At 41.5% G+C, this 22,103-nt stretch overlaps 1 protein-coding gene across 1 annotated transcript; it reads left to right on the forward strand.

Annotated features, from left to right (window-relative positions):
* The first annotated feature begins 1,082 nt into the window (after positions 1-1,082).
* Positions 1,083-16,818, forward strand: ATP1B4 (ATPase Na+/K+ transporting family member beta 4). The gene is given in 9 exon segments (XM_037822164.1): positions 1,083-1,145; positions 5,078-5,339; positions 9,301-9,429; positions 9,690-9,794; positions 12,716-12,912; positions 13,544-13,600; positions 15,812-15,907; positions 16,661-16,688; positions 16,691-16,818. Coding segments are annotated over 9 exon segments (1,065 nt in total).
* The last annotated feature ends 5,285 nt before the right edge of the window (positions 16,819-22,103 follow it).

Below are 22,103 nucleotides of genomic sequence, written 5' to 3' on the forward strand. Positions count from 1 at the left end.
ATGCTGTTTTCATCAGAATAGACTTGGAGTTATTAACAAATCTATCTAAGCTATTGTGATGTTTTTCTTTGTTATGAATATGCCCAGAATCAGCATCTCCTATATTTCCAGTCATCTTAATATAATGAGGAGTGAGTTTTGAAGGAAGAGTCACAAACTCCACCCAGATCTTTTAATCACCCAGGCTCAAGTGGGGTGGACCAAACAGAACCAAAATGCTATGTGATGTTCTTGGCAGTGTCTACTAATTTTTCTCTGTTTGGAGCCCACATTGGCTTTGGGAGTTCCATATGTCTGGGAAACTGACACTACAAAGTTCTGGCTTGTTCCCTGCCCTGATGCTAAGTGATAAATATAGATCTTAACCACTACGTAAATTTGGTCAAAATTCCAAGGGATGTGTATGTGTGAGGGGCAGCACTGATGGGGCCACTCTGACATGTGGGCTAGAAAAAGGCTTTTTTATATCCAAACCCTTTTGGGGGAGGGGTGGGCTAAACAGGAGACTTTGCCTTTAAAATGAGAAAACATAATCCACGTTTGAAAGGGCTTATGGATTGACAAAATAAAAAATATTTTAGGTGGCTTGATGTATGCATGTGGGGGCAGAGCAAAGGGAATCTTTCCTGACACCCTGGATCCTTTTGCATGAGATCAGCCTTATGAAAAAGGCAAGTTATTCTTGGCCATCTCCCCTCACCCCCAAATCCCACCCGCGCCTCTCCCCCTGAACACACTAATATCCAATTCTCAACAGACATCATGACTTAAGATTTCCATTGAGCCCACCGTTTCTCAGGCACTGGAGGGGGCAAGTTGCTCACCTTCGTGACCTAGAATATCTCCCCCTCCCTTCAATGATGAGCTTGCTTTTCCACTAGGGCTTTCCCTTGATTCGGGGAAGGGGCCAACCAATGAGAGAGGGGCATATGAGATTATTTTGGGGAAGGGCTTATGCCAGGAGGTTTCACTTTTACTGGGAGCCAAGTGTCCCCAGCAGCTAGTGTCTCCTGTACCAGCAGAAGCTCTGGAACTCTTACCCACTTGCCTGCCTCTACTCCGTCTTTGCCCACAGAGCAGCCATGAGAAGGCAACTCCGGTCCAGAAGGGCTCTGGCCTTTCCTTCTGGTTATCACTACAGACTTGTGAGTCCCAGGGAGCAGAATATTTTGCTGTTCCTTTCTAGTGGGGTGGGGTGGGGGTTGTGAAGGTCTGGGCTTATGGCTACTTGTCCTAAGGATGAGCAGGACCAATGAAGTTTAAGGAATCCCAGGGATTCAAGAGGGAGCAGTGACTCTCAGTACCCAGAGCATGCCCAAATTACTGGAGGGACAGAGGAAACCCCTTTATCTGTGGAACTAAAATAAGGAAAGGGGAGGGTGCCAGAGAAAAGGGGGCCTTCTAAAATTTTTTTCTTGAGAGTCCAGAATTTGAACAGACCTTTTGGTGTTTGGGAGTAGGGGTTTCGTTCTGATAGCAAAAAAAATTAACCAAGAGAGAAGCAGAGGGGAAGAAGAAATAAAAGGCACTGCCTACCCAGCTGTCTCAGTCCCTTTGAGTAGTAGATTCTTAGGAACCCAGCTGCTCTTTATGTAAAACATAAATTCCAAACTATAGCTAAAATCATAGAACTCCATATAAGAAACTGAGAGTAATCCTAGAGATGATCTTTCCAGAATCTCTCATTACATTAAGGAAGTTGCTAGTACATTAAGGAAGTTAGAGCCTGGGAGTGACTTGCAAGTTAATGAAGGAGCCAAAGTGAAAATGCAAGTCTCCCCACTTTTAATGTTCTGCTAAATTGTGCAATATGCAACTTCCTAACCCCCTGATGCACCATCACCTTTTACCACCCTGCCTGCTACCCAACCCTGCCCAACACAACAATAACACACACACCCCTCTCTGGTATCACCATTTATAGGGTGCATTACAAATTTCTTTATCCTAAAGTTTCTTTGCATTTACTTGGCTATAAATCATTAATATATGACAAATACAGTTTTTCATGGGGGGAGAGTTCTGAACTCTCCCCCAACGATAACTGTGACTGTGCCCTAGGAGAAAACAAAGGCTAATCCATTTTCCCTTAGAAATAGCCACTTATATAGCCAGGGAGTTAAGTGAAGACTGACAACTGCCAGGAAAGGAAAACATGAATTCTTCTAATCCAACTTCAATTTACAGCAGCCTTCCCTTAATTATCCAGCCGTAATTTGTAGAATATTTCTTTTGACATTCCGGAAAGCCCCTTCCAGTGCTCAAAACAGTCATAGTTTGTGGGGCATGTAACTATTCTTTACTTGCCTTGTTTTCTTTGGAATGTTGCTGAAGTGTTGTATATAATTTCAATTGCTGTCAGCTCATTTGGATTTTAAATGCATCAGGGGATGTTGCTCTTTATGGGAAATAGTTGAGCAAATTAATAAGAAATTATTTGATGCAGTGAGTAACTGTGTGCTAATTTATCTTTTAAAATTAACCAGCCAACAGAATGTTTACAGGGTGTTACTCAATGCAGGACACAAATTTATCCTTTGGGTCATACTATTTGTTTTTATGTTTATATATTTATATAACTAGATTGCTCAAAATGGAGCCACCCTCTGTCTTGCAGACTCTTCCCTTTTAGGGCAACATGATGGTCCCAGCACACACCCACTACGATATCCCTGCACATTCATACACAATGTTACATGAAGACAGTACCACTTAATGAAACTAATAAAAAACGGAACATTGGGGGTAAACATTCTTGTTACCACATGATTCCCTACTAGACTTTGTTAAATAGTTAGCTGTGTTTTACAAAGATGTGTTTTACAAAGGATTTAATTAACAAGGAACTTTTTTAGGAAGACACAATATGAGGCTCCCTGTACCCGGAAGTAGGGGAGAGGAAAAAAGATATTTGAGGTTCCTGAAGTAAGTCTCAGGCATTGTGAGGGCTATGAGAAAATTATCGGGAGGGTAAGGCTTTAATGATAAGTTGTCTTTAATGGGATTATCATGAAAGCTCATGTATACAAATAATATCAGGCTAGGGCCAGGGCCAGGTGTCTCCTCTGTGGAGCAGAGCTGGCAGACAGGCATAGGCAGCAAAGAAAGAAAAAGAAGTTGTTCAAAAAATATAAAAAGACTATAAATTTCTCCATGATGAAACGTTTTCTGAGATTCTCAATTGCAGTAGATTCTATGGAGGCCAAGACGACTACCCTCTACAGGCCACATGGTTGGTGAGATTCGAGTAATAAGCTCTATGAGAGCATCCTCCAGAGTCCTGTTTCAGAAGCTTTAAGTCAGGCAGTTACCATTGACATTTGGTTAGTACCAGTGGGTATTTAGCTAGGGGCTTCACATTGTGGAGACCCACCAAAGAGTTAGCAAAACATAGACCCTGCCCCTTGGGCATTCAGAATGTAGTTTGGGAGGTCAAAAGCATAGATAGGTTCACACACAAGTGAAGGAGATTTGAGAACATTTATTAATCTATTCAACACTGAGTGATGGGGTTTATTCTCCTAAGTCTTACACTGTGAGTCTGTGTCAGTGTCAGAAATCCTTGACTGTAAGCTCCTACAATCTCTTGGGAACACAGAGCCGAACACGATGTTGTGCTTCATAAATGTTCTAAATCACCTCTAGGTACTTATCCTCAATGTGAAAGAGGAGAAACATCATTGTCTAGGGTATCAAGAGAGAGTTTCTGAGACTGTCAACTCTGTCGTGAACTTGCTGTATGACTGTCCCTTCTGTGGGCCTCTGTTGGATAAGTGAATCATGAAGGTCCCTGTCAGTTCTGATATAGTGTATGATATGAAGCTGTAAATTTGCACAAATTGGGGAACAATTCAAGAGTGCTTATAATCAAGGGCTAGATAATGCTGAGCAGACTGAAGGCTAAAAGTAAAGCCTTATCATTCTGTATCACTTTTGCTGATTTTGAAATACCCAATTTCTGAATCCCCCACCAAAGGCAGCATTTTTAATTGAGTGCCCTCTAAGTGGCCTTTGAAGAATCAAACAGGGAGAGGGCAGCATGTGGTCACTGGCCCCTATCATTTGACACATCCAACCCCCAACAGGTGCAGAGGCCCTGCCACTCTTCAGACTTGGACAGCATAAAGGAGGGAGGATGGCCTCATTTTCTGTTTCTGCAGTGAGTCTTGGCAGACTTCCAAAGAGCAAAGATCCAACACTCTAGTGTAAGAGCCAGGAGGAATTTGAAATATCACTTGGTGAAATTTGGGTTTTTCTTTATACACACACACACACGTATATATACATATATATATATATATGTGTGTGTGTGTGTGTGTGTGTGTGTGTGTGTGTGTGTGTGTATGTGTATATATATATACATTTTCTTAGAACCACTCAGAGAAGATTCCAGTTTCATTCTCAATTAATGGCTGCAATCAGTCAATCAAAAAATATTTGCTGAGCACTTATTACATGCACAGCTTTTTACCTAGGGTACAGAGGGGACTAAAGAAGTATCATCATTTGGGGCACCAGCCCTCAGGAATATTTGTCCAACTAGCTTAAGGTAGAAAGATTTTTCCAACTAGGGCAATAGTCGGCGAAGCAGCAGATAATCCCTCATCTCTTGGTTCTGTTAAGGCAGTCTAAGTTTTGAGGAGGGGTACAGCAGCTTGCCTCTCCTCCTCATGTCTTCCCCATGCTATTTTTAGATGCAACTGGGGTAGTGATAATGGGCAGCTGAAAGTGTACTGGGTGTTAGGCTGAAGCCAGCCTGGACTGGAGTTTGCCATCATGGACACAACTGAGACTACTCCATCCTCCAGACTGAAGAACAGCTCTGCCCTGAGTAGCCATCCGAAGTTAAGCAAGAGGCTTAATGGAGTCAAAAGGGATTAGAGAAATGACATTGCCCCTCCCCCAAAAGAACAGAGAGAAAGAAAATTTGCCTCTTGTAACAGCAGGTGTGTTTTGGGGAAAGTGGAAATTTGAAATTTCTCCAAATATTGAGTCGTTTTCCACTTATTTTTGGCTGGTGGGATGTGCCATTGGAAATATTTTTCAGAAAGGGAGCTGTGTTTTGTCACTGTTCCAGAATGATCAGGATGAAGTGAATCAGAACTACTTAGCAGATGAAGAGGAAGAAACAGAGGAAGAGGCCCAGGTGAGGATGGTGCCTGATTTGGAGGAGGAGGAGGCAGAAGAGAATGAGGAACAGGAGGAGAAAGAAGAGGAGGAAAAGGAAGAGGAAGAGGATCATGGTCAGCCAACAGGCATTTCAGCTTGGTGGCAGAAATTGCAGATCATGAATGAATACCTGTGGGATCTGGAGAAAAGGATGTCTCTGGCCCGAACAGGTCAGAGTTGGAGTAAGTCCCAGTCATCCAATGTCCCAGTCGGGTGTCCTTTGCTTTTGGCTTGATGTCCAGTGCTTCTTTACCATATGCCAGATGTGTTTGTCTACAAATTTCTCTTGACATTTCATCTAAAAGGACCAATGGCTGGGGAGATGCCTAGATGGTGGGCAGATCCCATCAGAACAGACTCCAAATGGGTGAACAAACTATTTTGTGTGGCTGCAATCCACTGGACCCAATATCAGTTGCAATGCAGGGAGGCAATGAGAGTGAGTCGAAAAAGCACAGGATTTTTTTAAGTCCCAGCCCTGTCACTTTCTATCAGAGTGATCTTGGACTTGCCATTTACCCTCTCCAAATCTCAGTTTCCTCGCCTGTCAAATGAGGGAAATAATCCCTGCCTTGATTTCTCACAAGATCAATGTGAGGCTAGGGTATGACACTCAAGTCTCTGTTAACTTGACCGGGGTTTATAAAACTGCACCACTTCACCTAATAATGTGAAAGAAGAGCCAGGAGGCCTGCCCTTTGCCCCAGCTTGTGGGGAGCTTCACTCTCGTGGGGGACATAGAGGGATTAGGTTTAAGGGGATAATTACTAGAGATTAAGGCTGAGCCTCTATATCATTTGATAGATGGCAGAACTGTACTCCTTAGCATTTCCCCTTTGTACCACATGCTGCCACCACTTTTACTTCATGACTTCCCTAGCACTTCCCTCTCAGGGTCCTACATACCTCTTAAAACTATTAACACTGAGCCTTCTCCACAGGAGATTTAGCCTATGGAAAATTCACGCTTGCCACTGTACAGCCCTGAAAAAGAGCAGCTGCTAGTTTGGAACTCAGTTAATCTTCAGGAGAAGGAAAAAGAGAGAGGGCGCCATGAATGAAATAAAAGCCCCCTAGTGCCAAGGGTTTAAGCTGATGAAGTTGATGATTGTGCCTTCTAAAGGCCCCTTTGGCTGAAAATTTTCTCCCTTGTGGTTTGTGTTTCTTGTTCAGTCCAGGCAGGGTGAAACAGCCAGGCCTGCTTCCTGGAATTAGGAACAGCAGTTGTGGGGCTTTGAGTAACATCCGTCTCCCTTCATCCCTCCTCAGTTCCCAGCTCCACTCCTGCTAATCTCTCAAATTCTCAACTGGAACAAATGTACGATTCAAGGGACATTCTGACATTCTGGAAGCTGCAGAAAAATGCTGGACACCCATTGGGGAGCCAAAGACTGCACAGCTGTTTCTCCCTTGCCTACAGAGAACTGGAAAATCAGGGCCTGTGAAAATAAGTATTATTCTGGAAGGGGAAGCCACACATTAACCCTTAAACAGCCAGCCATTGGAATTTCTGCAGATACGCTGATCTGAATTGTTCCTATGAAAGAAGAGCCACAGGCCAATAAGTGGGGATGAGGGGGAAGGGTTCAATATCCATATAGGATACGGTAGTGGGGACGTGGCCAGGCTCTCTTAAGGAGAGTCCAAGAATTCAGGCTTCTTCTGTTGGGCTACCCCTGGGCAAAGGCCAAATAGTTCTGTTAACACACAGGCCACCAAGCACATGCCTTGCTCTCCTCTTGCCTGAGGTGCCTCCTTGACCATTTACTAACCCTGTCACAGCCTGGACATTAACATGTCCAACATATTTACCCAGCTTGTTATTATACTCTGGGCTTTCCCTTTGGTAGCTAGGCAACCCCTATTCTTAGGACCTGTATGTTATTTTATTGGTTGCTGACAAGAACTGTATGAGGTAGTAACATTGTTGCCCCTGCTTTACAGATGCAGAAACTGAGGCTTAGAGAGGGTAAGCAACTTCTCTAAAGTCACACAGTTAATAAGTGGCAGTGCTGGCATTCAAACCCAGTTTGATACACACTAGAGTTCATTCTCTTGCTAGGACACCACACCATCTCCATGAACTCGAGCAATGAACAGGGCCCTGATGGGGAGGGCTCCAGGACCTGATGGGATACTTTGGTGAGAGGAGTGAAGAGTTTGGAGCATAGGTTCCTAGTGGTCTCTCCAAGTCTAGGTGGGGCATTGCAGGAAGAATTCTGGATTATGTAGGGAAAGGAACCAAATAAACCTTAGACATCTGGAGCAGAAAGCATTGGAGGGCTCAGTAGGTTCAGCTGCAGATGGTGCTGGGTTTTGCCTAAGGGGGAGGTGGCTAAGGCAGTTAGCCCATTACAGACTCCTGGGCACTAGCCTCCTGAGTGAGGCTAGTGCTGGTCTCACATCTACAGCTTTTTTTTTTCTTTTTTTGCCAGACATACTGGGCACGAAGGAAGATCTCTTCAAGAAAATGTGCGCATATTCCATTGTTTTCCCATGAAACAGAGTTTTCTAGCCCCCCAGGATGGCTCCAGCTGTAGATCCATTACCAGTATGGGGATGGGGGTGGAGGAACAGAGGAGGTACAGGGCACATCCCATTAGGATGCTAGTGGGCAGTAACCAAATATCACATGCCCATAGGCCCTGCTATTTATTCTCCAGGGATTTCAACTGAATCTATATGTTTATATTGCAGCTCTGCTTTAGTTCATCCTAAAAAAGCATAAATGGACAGTTTCATTTCCAGTTGGATTACTAAAGGTTTCTACCCCTTCCCCCCACTCCTTTTTTTTTTGTTTGATTTTATTTTGTCCATGGTTCAACTTTAAAATTAATATTTGAATTCATTTTTAGGTAGAGCAAATTTATGTAGTTTGTTCTAGTTTCTGGCTCATGATTCAGTTCAAATCTGTAGTTCTAATACTATGTTAGTATAGTGAGCTAGAACTAGGTATTGTCACCTGAGAGGTTCCCAAGGAAAACTTGAAAACTGCTTCTCAGCAGCAATCTCACACTCACTCACCTGACTCTGCCTCACTCTGTGCTTCCTAATCTGGGGGCAAATCTAGAATTACAGCCCACAGATGGGGAATTCACACAACTTTGCTTCTGGAACTATAGGGATAATATCAATAATAACAATGATGACGACTGCCATTTATAGGGCACTTACTGTCTGCCAGGCTCTGTGCTATGGTATTTATATGCATTATTCAACTCTTAAGAAATAAGTACTACTATCATCCTCAATTTACAGATGAGGAATTTGAGGTCAAGAGAGGTTGAACAGCATGTTTGTGATTACACAGCTAGGAAGCAGTATAGTCAGAATAGGGTGTAATAAAAAGGCTGAATTTTCAGATACTGTTAGGGATACAGATAAGGATATGAGGTAAGAGCTAATTTTATTCCCATTTTACCTGTGATGAATGAGAAATTGGAGGTTCAGAGAAGCTCTGTAATTTACCCAAGCTCACAGGTAGCAAGTAGCAGCAATTTAATACAGTTTCCTCCTCCTCCCTTCCCTGCCCTGTGTCCATGTTCTTTTTTTGAAAAGTAGAGCCACTTACAGTTTTGCTAAAGATGAATGAGATCTGAAATAAGTAGGGTCAGACCTCACTGTGCCTTGATTAGACGCAAGTCCAGTGGAAATTAATCAAAAGTTTGAATTACAGACTATGTGAAAAGAAATGTTATTTTCATCACTAGCAAATATACGTAATCACCAAAATCAAGCTGCTAGGGCTCTTTGGTGCACCTGTTTTAATGAATAGCGAAGAATGATTTGTACTTAGGACATCAGCTGTTGCCCAGAGGATTCACAAGCAATTCGCCCACTGCAGTGCTTTAAACTCCACTCCCCTGTAATCTTGTTCCTGGTCATCATTTGCTCAGCAAGTGCTTCCATCAAAGATGCTATAAAGGTAAACTGCAATAAGACCCCTGACACAGTTCTCATGGATTATGAATTGGAGAAATCTGAAGGAGCACAGACATACTAAATCTGGGGTATAAGAAAAGCCATCTCATGTGTTTTGGTTGGTTTGGGTTCATGAGTTCAAGCGCTAGGGCAGGGGTAGCAGGGCATGTTGGCAAGCACTAACCACTCTCATCTTTCATTCCTCTGCAGGCCTGATCTTGGTCATTTACTTCTTCTTCTATGCCTCCCTGCCTGCTGTGATCACCTTCTGCATGTACACGTTATTTCTGACCATCAGTCCTTACATGCCGACCTTCACTGAGAGGGTGAAGCCTCCTGGTGAGTGCCCAAATGTCCTGCATTGTCAGAGCTTGCTGGATGGAAATCTGCTTGCACAGCATGTTCAGTCTCAATTAACTTTGGCTCTTCCCAGTAAGGACTTAGGGATTCAATTATTAAAAGTAAAAGTAAAATGGTACTTGGCAACTTATGGTCCTTTTCATTGTGATTGCCTGGAGGGAAATGATATCATGGGAATTGATAAAAAAAAAAAATTCCAAGAATGGGTTAATATATCCAAAACCTGTTTTCATTGCCAGGAGTTATGATCAGACCCTTTGCCCATAGCCTTAACTTCAACTTCAACGTTTCTGAACCTGACACTTGGCAGCATTATGTGATTAGCCTAAATGGCTTTCTCCAGGGTAAGTTCCTTTGAATGGTGGAAAGCTCTTTTGAAAGGTGATGGGTGGGAATTCAAAATTAACCTGGCCCAGAAATCACAGTCTTCCCATCATGGTCTCCCCTTACCTTGCATTCCCCTCACACTTGCAGATACAATTGAAACTGTTACAGTTTGTGATTGTATATTACCTTAAAACCATACAAGCGAACTCCCCAGGAAGTCTATATGATTTTGGGGGCAGAAAACTTTTTTTTTGAACACCTAGCAGCATCTCATTAAAGGCTGGCCAAATCCAGGTGGTTTGAATAAGGTTTGCTAAATATATGCAATGACTAATTGTGAAAGACAATTCTGGGGGGAGGTAGTGGTGAGAAAAGGAGAAAGTTCTTCAGAGCTGGAAGATTCCTGCCTCCTATACTTTCTCAAGGTAAGAGAAGTCATTTCTTGGAGATGGGCCATCTTGAAGGGCAAGAGCAAGTGTCTTTATGAAACAGCATTCCAGAAGGCAGTTCGAGGATATATCTCTGGGTGGCAGTCACTCCAACATTTTCATCCCATGTGTTTCATGATGACTCTCTCTACAGCATCATCAGATACATTTTCGGGGATGAATGGATGACTTTGTGGGAAGCCCTTCCACATGGTGAAAACTGAGGTTGCAGCTTGTTAAGGTTAAACATAGAGAACATAGGTTCTGTATTTATCCAGCTTTCAAAGAGAAGCCCCAGTGGGATTTGCCTTACCACACCTACTATTTGTGGATAAAAGCTAGTCAGACTGGTTTGATTGTCCTGGACTGGCTAAAGTGGGGGTAGGGGAGGGGGTGGCCCAGGAAGTCTAGTATAGTGCACTGAATTACAACAATCCCTTATCATATTCAAAGAAGTGTTGTTTAAATGCATGCATTTTGTCATTTAACTTTAACTCTGCATGGTAGATTCTATTGTCCTCATTTTATGAATGGAAGAGCTAAGGCTCAGAAAAGAGAAATAAAGATCTAAGTCTCCCAGCAGCAACAGAGCCAGTGTTTGAACCCAAGTCCATGTTCTTGACACCTTTGTTACTCAGTGTGATCCAGGCACCAGCAGCATGGCATCACCTGGGAGCTTGTTAGAAATGCATAATCTCAGGTCTCCACCCCAGACTTGCTGAATCGGGACCTACATTTTAACAAGATCAGCAGGAGATTTGTATGAGCTTGTAAGTGTGAGAAGCACTGCCTTATGTCACTCTACGCTGTGGCAATATGACCAAGGAGTTAGAAACTCAGCTTTATCAATAATGCCCAGTGTTATTTTGGATACGTCTGAGCTTCACATTCCTCACCTGTAAAATGAAGGGAGCTGGATTTTTCTGAGTTCATGTAGTTCCTAGTTCCATTTTTGGCAAAAAAGAATATTTTGAACATCATAGCCAGCACAATATTTTATTTTCTTTCAAGATGCTTGAGAGCTTTTGCAAATATATTGCCAGGATCTCTACTGAGGAAAGCCCTCTGAGAAGCTAGTAGATAGAGAAATACCAATTCTGACCTGATGATGGGGGGTGGATGCAGTTAGGAAAAGCATTGGAATTTTAGCTCCGAGATTTAGATAGTATTTCCTGATAAAAAAGGAACACATCTCTGAAATAGACATCCCAGAGTATAAGTTTCATTCCCACAAGGCCTGAGATTTTGCAATAAGGGCCATGCCCATGTCACATTATTTTTAATGGAACTACTTCAAGAGAAACAATGAGCATGTGATTGCAGCTTCTATTTAGAAAGTTACCATGTGAGCATAGTTCTTATTCTAAAGAGAAAAAGATTAAAACAAAAGCTTGAAACTGTAGCTTTGTCAAAGACAACATAAAAGCACAACCATAATCAGAATAGTTTTCAAATTCCTAGTTGCCTGTTAGTAATATCTAACCCAAGTCACAACCTATCTAGATGATGATCCAGCGGTATATTTGGAGATTTGCCTCTGGTGGATCATAGGTGCATGTTCTCCTGTGAAAGACTGAGCTACCTGGAGCACTGAATGCATAAGGGTTGAGTCTAGCAGTGCTAACTAGGCCCTGTCATTTAGAATCAAATTGGGAATAATGCAGTACTTTCCAAAGCCCAGCTCTATGGCATCTGTTAGCACAAAGAATCAGCACACAAACAGCCACTTCAGCTCCTTCACAGATGTGTGTACCTTGGACACATATTACATTCCATCCATTATAAATGGACACTAACCCTGAGTGCCTCAGGTCACAGTGGGCAAAATCCCACTCCCTTCCATCTTAGTGAAGACCCTGGGATTGTCATTGATTTCTATCTTCCAATGTAAGCTTCCATTTTGCAGTGCACATCCTCTGTAAAGAATGTAGAGCTGGTTTCTTCCCTCTTCCCCCTCCTATTCTCTCCCTTCCTTCCATCCCACAAAACACACTTCCCCATTCTTTTGCATCAAGTGTCTCTCATTGACTTCCCAGGGAGATGTTTCTTAGTCTGAAGTTGAAGAGATTTAACCTGGGAGCTTACCCTCCTTATATATCCATGTCATTACATTATTCATTCCTTCTTCCAAAGTCTACATACTATGAGCCTATTCCCAGGAGTACAAGAGGCAGCCTTCCAAGTTTACAGTGAACTATATTTGAAAAGAAATAATGGAAAATAGAGAAAAGTTATAAAGTGGCCAACATATGACCCAGAGATGGATAGCCAGAAGTTCTGAGGTAATGAGAATCTAGAGGGCAGGCAATCAAAGTGGGCTAAGGATACTAGCCAGGAAGGCTGGAGAGATGCTGCTGCTGAAGGGCCTTGGGTACCTGAACCCAGGTCACAAGGTCCAAGATAGACTGAGTGAGATTTCAGAGAAGTACAGGCAAGCTGGAGAAAGGAAACATGGTCTTTCTCTGTAGCTCCTGGCTAATATAACCCTTTGCCACCCATGTACACTTTAGGCTATAATGACAGTCTTCAAGAGGAAATGAATGTTGATTGTCCCCTGGGGCAGTACTTTATTCAAGATGGCAATGAGGATGAGGACAAGAAGGCCTGCCAATTTAAGCACTCCTTCCTGAAGAACTGCTCTGGTCTGGAGGACCCCACTTTTGGCTACTCTACTGGACAACCCTGCATCCTCCTGAAGATGAACCGGGTATATTGGTCCTTGATACTCTGACATTGATAAGTGCGTGAGCTGGGTAGAAGGACTCTGGCCATTCCATTTCTGTTGGGCTCGGTCTTCATGCACCACAGGTTTGGCCATTTTACTGATAACATCAGTAATACAATCAAAAGAACCCACCAAGCAATAATTCTTTCTCCTTCTTTCTTCCTATTTTTATTCTTTTTCTCCCACCCTTAACTCTGCCCCTTGATGTCCTCTGTTGGGGATGGGATCCTGAGCTGTTTGGAACAGAGGACTGACCTTGTGATGAGGTGTGTGTGTGGGGGTGCTGTTCTTATATCATAATAGATGCATTTTCCTTCTCTCCTGCTATGCTTTAAGTCTGGCAAAGCCTTATTAGGCATGCTTCTCTTGAAATCAGAAAGTTGTTTACATCTTTAGGATTATCTTGCTGCAATTTCCACTGTTTATGAACAATAAGCACAAACACAAGCAGTAAGTTGGGCTGCATAGCTCTGAAGATGTTTTGCAGCTTCTGCTTTTTGCAACATTTCTGAATGGGCAGAATAGACAAAGCTTATGTCTCAGGGATTTAGAGAAGCCCTGTTTTACTGTCAAATCTGTTTTTTAAAAAAAAACACTAGTTTTCTTTTGATAGATTGTAGGCTTTTGTCCTGAACTTGGAGATCCTGTGAAGGTTTCCTGCAAAGTTCAGGTAAAGTACCTTTTTGAGTAAGCATTGCTAGCACATCTGTTTCATGTGAAAAGGTGATTCATCACTTCCAAAGGCTTTACACATGGATGGTTGGATATGATTTAGGGAAAGAGTTAATCCTTTTATAACTAGACTTCCCTTTAGTGCCTAGCAGGCCTTCCAGTTTCTAGAAACCATTTCATACATGTGTGTATTATGTATGTGTGTGTGTGTGTGTGTGTGTGTGTGTGTGTGTGTGATGACTTACACCTGTGAAGGCCAAAGAATGAACCTCAGCTAACTGCCACAGCAGGGAGCAACAATGTGCCGAGTCATTAACTGGGATTCTGTTTACACTTTTGCTTTTAGCTCTAATTACTTGTTTCTTTGAACTAAGCAAACAGCTTTCATTAGGGTCATTAGTCCCTGCTTTTAAAACTAAATTTCACATTTTGCATTACTGACCAGTGGTACTGGGTGTTGCAATAACAAATGACTAAAATGAAAGTTTCAACAGAACTCCATTAATATGCTAATTAACTGTCCTTCGAAGGACCATTAACTCCTATTTCATCTGCATCAATTAGCTCCTTTGTAGGAATAAGCCCTTGATCTTGGGTTTGTTTCTTAATCAGCAGTAGCTTCCTCCTGTTTGATGACAGCTGCATCCCCTGCCCTGGACAGCTGTTCCTGCAAATTTGTGAGGCTCATTCCCAGTACTAGAAACTCAGCTCAAAAACTCCATTCCTAAAGGTGGCAGATCAGAAAGTAGCAACGGCAGCATTTATTCAGCCAATATTCCACATTCAGCAAGCATTTATTGATCACTTATTATATACCACCACTTTGCTAGATTTGAGGGGTACAGTGATAAATACAACTTGGTCACTGAAATCAGGGCAATCAAGGATTATAGGTGCTATAAAAGGTGAAGTAGAGAAAATGCAGAAGGAAAGGTAACTTCTACTTAGGAGGTGATGACACTGAAACTGAGTTTTGAAAGGTCAGACAAACAAGGTAAGAAGGACATTCACTCTGTTCAAATGCACACATCTGTGTAAATATACACAAATGTGAGATGTGGCTACAAACTAGTGAATCCATTCCACAGGCCATTCGTGAAAAATAGATTTTATTGCTTTTTAGAAGAATATATAAATAAGTCATAAAGGCCAACTCAGTCTTAAACTAGCATATTAATTGGATAGAGTCTCACTTTTTGTTCCTTAGTGGAAGCCATTCATTTTTCAGCTTACAAGTTTCCTTGCTGAGAACTGTCCTTTTGAAAAAAAAAAAGAAATACTAAGTGCTCTATACATTCTGTAATAACCAATATTGGTCAAATTCACATCCACTTGTGGAAATCAAGCATGTACTTTCTTTTCTTGCAGGAGGAGATAATGACTAGAATAAATTAAGGAGATCTCAGTTTAAACTAAGCGCAATTACAGTATATTGACAAAAGTATTTAATGAGTTATTTACTAGTAGTGATGTGTTATTTGTCCTTATCAGCCCCTAGGTTTCTGCTTTTTAGGGCAAGACTAATGTATAGACAGAATGTGATGAGGGAAAACTCATTTACTTTCTTATTCCCCATACCTGAGCCCATCTTGCTTATACCCCTGACTCCATATACTCCAATTGAGCACCATAGAGAATATGGTCAGAGACATGAGTCTAGGTGAGCCAATTGTAGGCTGTGTCCCTAGGCATCAGATCATTATGCACTTGATCTGACTTCCAGTAGAACTCAGCCTGCAGTTTGCAAGTTATTGTGGAGTGGGATTTATTAAATGTGTTCCAACTTATACCTGCCTCAGCTCCAAAGCCTAATACTGAGTGCCAGGCCCAGTCTGATTCCTTGCAGAGGTGCTAGAGTGGTGGGCCCTCTCCCCAGAGCAGCACCAAATTCTTCAAGCCTTTTGGAGTTCTTCTTGTCTGGGTCTCCTGTGAGGAGCCAACAGAGAGCTTATCATGAGCACCTCGTCCTCCTCAGCCCAGGCCTTTTATTCAGTATTCTTTGAAGTGAAAAGTCAAGACAATCTCTTCCTGAAAACGCCCCTGTGGGGATAGGTCTGGGCTGACCTATGTCCTAACCTGATTTTATGGTTTTCCTGGGACAGCCAACTGTGGGTCACACAGTGATTTCACCTGGGTTACAAGCCCCTTTAGCTCAGGCTGTAACCCACTGAGTTGTCAAGCACCCCACAATACCTGTTTTTACTTACAGAGAGGTGATGAAAACAACATCCGATCCATCCATTACTACCCAGAATCGGCTTCTTTTGACCTCCGCTACTACCCTTATTATGGCAAACTGACTCATGTAAGCCTGTATTCCCTTCGGTCTTCATGTAAGCCTGTAGTCCCTTCAGTCCTTGCTGTCCAAAACGGCTCAGGGACAAAGGAGGGGCTGGCTGGGATTTATGGGAATTAGAGAGCAGCAGGGTAACGGGGTGGTGGTGGTGGTGGGAAATCGCCTCTGGCCATGACCAGGAGCTTCTTCTACCACTTTCTATGACAACCGCTCCTTTCCAGACCTGGAAAGGACCTAAGATATGCTTTGGTCTAACGCCTGAGAAATTGGGGTTCAGAGAGAGGAAATGACTTGCCCAAGGTCACACAGCTAATTAGTGGCAGAGCCGAGAGTAGACAAAGTACTACGGTTGCACTCAATTATTCCCAAGTGTTCACACTTCTCTATTTCTCCCATTTGAAGCCCAGGGACAGTGAAGACTTATCTCCAGCATAGAGACTTGATGGATCCTTGTTGTGGTTTGATTCATGGTCTGATATCCAGAAAATGCTATCATACTGAGTCAGAATTGGCTCCTCCCAGAAGACAATCAGACATCTGACAATGACTTATGAGAGAAATGTGTAATTTCCCCACTTTCCCAGGGCAGGGGGATTATATCAGTTGTTTTAGCCATTTGTGTCTTGTCATCATGGCATGTACTCAGTTCCCTTTGTGGAGGTTATTCCATACTGCACTGAATATCTGATTGCTTCCATCCAACCACCTTTTCCCACTCCCTCCCCTCATTTCCCTTAGAATTCATTGTTCTTCCACCTACAGGTTAACTACACCTCTCCGCTGGTGGCAATGCCACAGACGTGGTGAAGAACCAAGCAGTGCCTGTGCAATGCCAACTGAAGGGCAAAGGCATCATAAATGATGTCATCAATGATCGCTTTGAGGGTACGGTAATCTTTACCCTGAACATAGAAACCTAAAGACCTCAGGGGGCCACTCCCACCAGTTCTGTTTCTGTTTAAATTCATGTTACCCCTGGCAGCACCTGAATTCTTTTTCTTCAATCAGGACACAGCCAGATGGACATCTAAGACAGCAGATCATCTTTCCTTGCCTTTTGACATATGTATAAAATGAGATTGTGGGAGCTGTTTGATTTTTAAAGATAGTCTTTCCTGATGACAAATAGATTATATTAATTTCCTTTCCCCCCACTTAAAACTAAAACCCATTTTTGCTGCTAGGAGTCTCAGTGTAGTGTCAATATAGGCTCTGATACAAATCACGATAGCCTTGAAGGAGGATTTCTATGGTGATTACTAATCTATCATATTTTCTAAAAGATTGTTGTTTTCAGAGGTGAGATTCCTCCCAACCAGGCTGATACGCTGACACCTTTTCAGCTGCATGGAAAGATCCTTCTTGGGAATCACCAGTCAGATGTAAATCTACCATACCTAGGGAACTCTATTACCCAGTGGTGCTTGATAAGCTGGCTGCCTGACTACATGGACCTAAGTCTTCCTACAGGCAGCTATATACTGTTCAAAGACTGGTTTATCTTTGACTGGGACAGAAAGCAGTGCTAACTGGATACTGTTCTGGTATAGAGATGAAGATCTTCCCTGTGACATTTTTGGGAGGTAGGGCACACTGTTATTGGAGAGAACACCTATCATATGAATGTGATGGGTGTTTGATTCCAAAAGCAAACATTTCTGCAAATAGGTTTGTCTCAGCTTTGTGCAGAGGAGAAAACAAGAAATAAGATTTCCACCAGCTAATTTTTCTTGGATATTTGTTGGCAGCAGTTTGACTGTTTGTTGACAGTCTTCTATGAGACCATCAGGGGTGGGTGTGCTAATGTCCAGCTACATCTCTGGGCATTGAAACCAGAAGCTGCCAACTAATACATGGCAAGACAGAAAACTCCTGCCAGGCCACCCTAAATCTGAGGTGTATAAACCAGTTTTTCATTTGCTTAAATGATGATTTGAGGCAAATGTTTACCCAAGTTGTGGATCAGCCAGGCTGCTCTGTCTTATCTTTGGCCATGTGACCTTTTCACTGTTTCTTTTTCTTTTTCTTTTTTTTTAATATTCATTTTATTGAGATATATTCACATACCACACAGTCATATATAACAAATCATACATTCGATTGTTCACAGTACTGTTACATAGTTGTACATTCATCACCAAAATCAATCCCCAACACCCTCATTACCACACGCACAAAAATAACCAGAATAATAATTAAAGTGAAAAAGTGTGCTTCAGGTTTTAAAGCAGGGAAGGATAGTGAGGCATTTGCCTTGGGCCCCAAATTTAAGGGGCACCAAAAAACTCAGGAAATAGTATTTGAATGCAAGGTTTTAAAAAATCAAAAGTAATGCAAAAAGTCTATGGTGAACAAAATATCAAAATTTCAAATACAGATAACATTGGTAATGGTGCCATGCCAAGCCATTTAAGAGCATGATGCAAAGGTAGAATATCAACGATACTAATTTTTTTTTTAGAGATAACAGTAAAAATAATGTTTATTGTTTATTTTCTGATTACAACACAAATATATGCTCCTTGAATAAAATTTGGAAAACATATAAAAGTTTCAATGAGAAAAAGTAAAAATTACATATAACCCAACTTTTTAAAGTAACCAAATTTCTTATTATATTTCACTGAGGTTTTTTTTTTTTTTAATCTTCATTTTATTGAGATATATTCACATACCACGCAGTCATACAAAACAAATCGTACTTTCAATTTTCACTGTTTCTTAAAACCTCCACCAGGGGGTGGGCTGGGACAGGGAGAGAAGGTGAGCATCACAAAATAGCATAGTGTCACAGGGTCTGAAGTAGGCCACTTAGCTGCATTCAGACTCTGAATACCCTCTAAATGTTTACTTTCTCCTGAAACAGGGAACTGGCAGTTTGGTGGTGAAGACAAACAAGTGAAGAAGTAACTACTATATTGTATGACAAGAATTGTAAAATTAGTGTGTAGAAATGCTATAGGAACATGAGGAAAAATAACTAACTTGAGCTGAGAATGTAGCAGAGGAAATTTCACATGCAAAATTAAAATCATGAAAGACTATGGTGTGTTTGGGTAAATCTAAGCAGTTCATGTAACTGGAGTGTAAAGCACTATGAGACATGGCAGGGAGTGTCAAAAGATGGGGCTGGAGAGGTAGGCAGGGACCAAAAGAGAAGTCTGAATTTTATACAGTAGGTGAAAAGGAGTCATTAAAGCATTTCAAGCAGGGAAGTGATGTGATCATATTTGCATTTTAGAAAAAGCATTTTGGCAGCTACACTGTGAAGGGTAGATTGGAGGAGGCAAAACTGGGAAATGGGGGATGAGGGAGAAGGAGGATTTAAGAATGACTCCAAGGTTTTGTGCTTGGCTAGAACCAGTTGGATGGTGATATTGTTGATCTAGACTGGGAATACAAGAGCAAAGTAAGTTTGGAGAGGAAGATATTGAGATCAGTTTTGGACATTTTAGGCTTGTGATTCCTACCAGACAGACATTGATAAGGAGATGGGAATACATGTGGTGTTGGGAAGACAGAAAGCTGAGAACAAAAGCAACACTTAAGTGAATTCCTTTAAGAAATTCTAAGCTATTTAATCTTGGAATTTAAGGCAGTTATGGAAACACATCACACCAACCTAGTCCCTCAAATAGTGTTTTCCCTTGGCTTTCTGGCAGAATGACAGCTGTTGCTCTTTTGGAATCTCCTGCCCAGACACCTTCCAACTCTTATCAACAGAGTAGTGGGGGGCTGACCACTATTAACAAGTGATAGAAGAAATATTACTGCAGGTCTGTGGAAAACAGAATAAAACTGTCTCCTTTTGAGTCCTTTCCTTACCAAATTCAATGTTCAAAACTATCCTAAGGAGAAAAATAACAAAATGCTTAAAGACAACAGAAACTTTCAAACCATTTTAAAATTACCTCAAATAATCAAACTTTCAAGATTAAGTTGCAAAAGGTAATAGATCATTACATCTGGAAAGGATTTTAGAGAGCAATTAGTGAAAACAACCTGCATTGCATCTGACTCCAGGTCCAGTGCTCTTTCTACTCTGAGCTGCTGCTTACCAGGAAGTACTATCTTTATAAAAATAGATGAATAATATCCCCAAACATTTTTAAACATATGACAGTTGGATTTAGAGTAGTTAACATTTTATAGGAAGTCAATATTGGTGCTATATTTTATACATAATATATTATCCTGTTAAATACGTGGACTACTACACAGACAAGGAATTATGAATCATTTGTCATACAGTATTTCTCATTCATTGGAATCCATCATGTTCACAGTTTCAAAGAACTGTTGGATGTCAGCTGGTGTAGTTTGGGTTGTCAGATAGGACATGAAAAAATTGCTTTATTATACAGAACTGGGTATTATAATATATTCATTTAAATTGGATTCTAACTATTCAATAAATTTCTAGTAGATTAATTTAAATAGTCCACCATGATGTGCTATACCAGGATTTGTGTGCATTCCATCTGTTACAGTGCACTTTGTTTTACTTGAATTGTCAATGAGAAATACTACTTCCAAATGCTTTCATAGTTTTGTCCATGCTAGACTTTGATGATGATTTTTCACCCACCCCCACCACTCTGGAATCATTATTGTCCTAAAGAAACCTTTCTTGGGCATCTATTTTCTGGGGATCTTTATGTAGAAAACATTAACATTGTCTTGGGACTTGTTGACAACAATAAATTGAAATAAAAATGCATGATTTCCTCTTTGTAGACCGTATCACTGATTTTTCCCACAGGGATGATAGACAGCCGCATGAGTGGAAAACTTGACAATCAGCAGTCTATTGGTTGAAGATGCTGTTTTCTTCTTATTTTTCTATCGTTTTTGGTTCATGGCATTTAGCTACAGAAGGGTGAAACTAAAAGTTGTTTCATTTCTGAGCATTTTTCATTTTGCAGCCTCCATGCTCTGGTTTCTTTGGAAGCTACAAATACTTGATGAAACCCTGGCTAGGTGACTCCAGGGCACATCTGGCCACAAACTGTCTCCCAGAGCAAATCCCTAGTGGCAATTGCAATTAAAAACAGGAATATTTCGAGTCCCTTGTTCAACTCAGAGGCTGGGCTGCAGGAGGAAGCCCTTCTTTTCTTGGAAAGCAGAAGCTGCTCTGGACTGCTAGAGTGATATAGTTTGATTTGGGGAGTTTTCTATGATCCCAATATATTTTCCCCTATTCAGGCTCTTCATTAGGGTCATTTTCCTTACAGTTTTACTCTTAAAATATTCAAACATGATAAAATAATTTAACCAACTCATACAGAAATGTGATTTACATTGATTTTATCCAGGAAGAAGATGGAGGTTTGAGTGTTCGTGTTGTGGTGGTGGTGGTGGTGGGGGAGAGGTTAGGATGAATGGAGGCAAAGGGCAATGAAAAAGAAGTTGCAAGAATGAATAACCCTGTCTACTTCACAAAGTTCTTTATTTGCAGGTTAGGAAGGAAGAATGGTTGATAGGGGATGCAAAATGTTTCAGAAAGATAATTAAGCTCTCAGTCTAGTAGCTTAATCTCCAAGGTATACTTTCTTGCAGACTCCTGGATAGCCACAACACCAGTCAAGGTCCCAACAGGAAATAGATATCAAAATAGGATAATTGACACTTGACAAAATAGAATAGAATAATTGGAAGAGTGATTATTTACAAAGGTGTAGGTGTAAGGAACCACAAAAAAATAGTACGGGAGCACAGGCTAATAATAGCTGAACTCTTACCAAACTTCCATCCTAATGGACAAGGCAGGAAATAGTTAGTGGGACCCAGAAGGAGTAACTCATGTATAGTGGGTTGTCTTCAGAAGAATGATTACCTTATTTAAGGACTAACACAGCCCAAGGTGATCCTGTAAAGAGGGAAACAGAAGAATGAATACCTCAACTTATTTTTCTTTCCTCCCTCCAAACACCTGCTGGTTATTCCCATTGGCGAAACCCAACCAGATGTTCAAGTGTAAGGAAGCCCATTGATGTGGTCTATACAGGTCACCCTCCCAAGGAAGAAAGCAAGGTGGAGAAGATACATAGCATAGTCACCAAGTAGAGGTTCTGTGGACGTACTCCTTGGAACCAACTCCAGTGATTGGGATAATTTTGTCTCATGTATCCTCTGCCCTGTGACTGTGGCATCAGTGGCATTAGGATGTCCCATTATAGAAACTCTTTCCTCTATTATTTAGCAT

This window comes from Choloepus didactylus, chromosome X (genome assembly GCF_015220235.1).
Source record: "Choloepus didactylus isolate mChoDid1 chromosome X, mChoDid1.pri, whole genome shotgun sequence".
NCBI classification, from domain to species: Eukaryota; Metazoa; Chordata; class Mammalia; order Pilosa; family Megalonychidae; genus Choloepus; species Choloepus didactylus.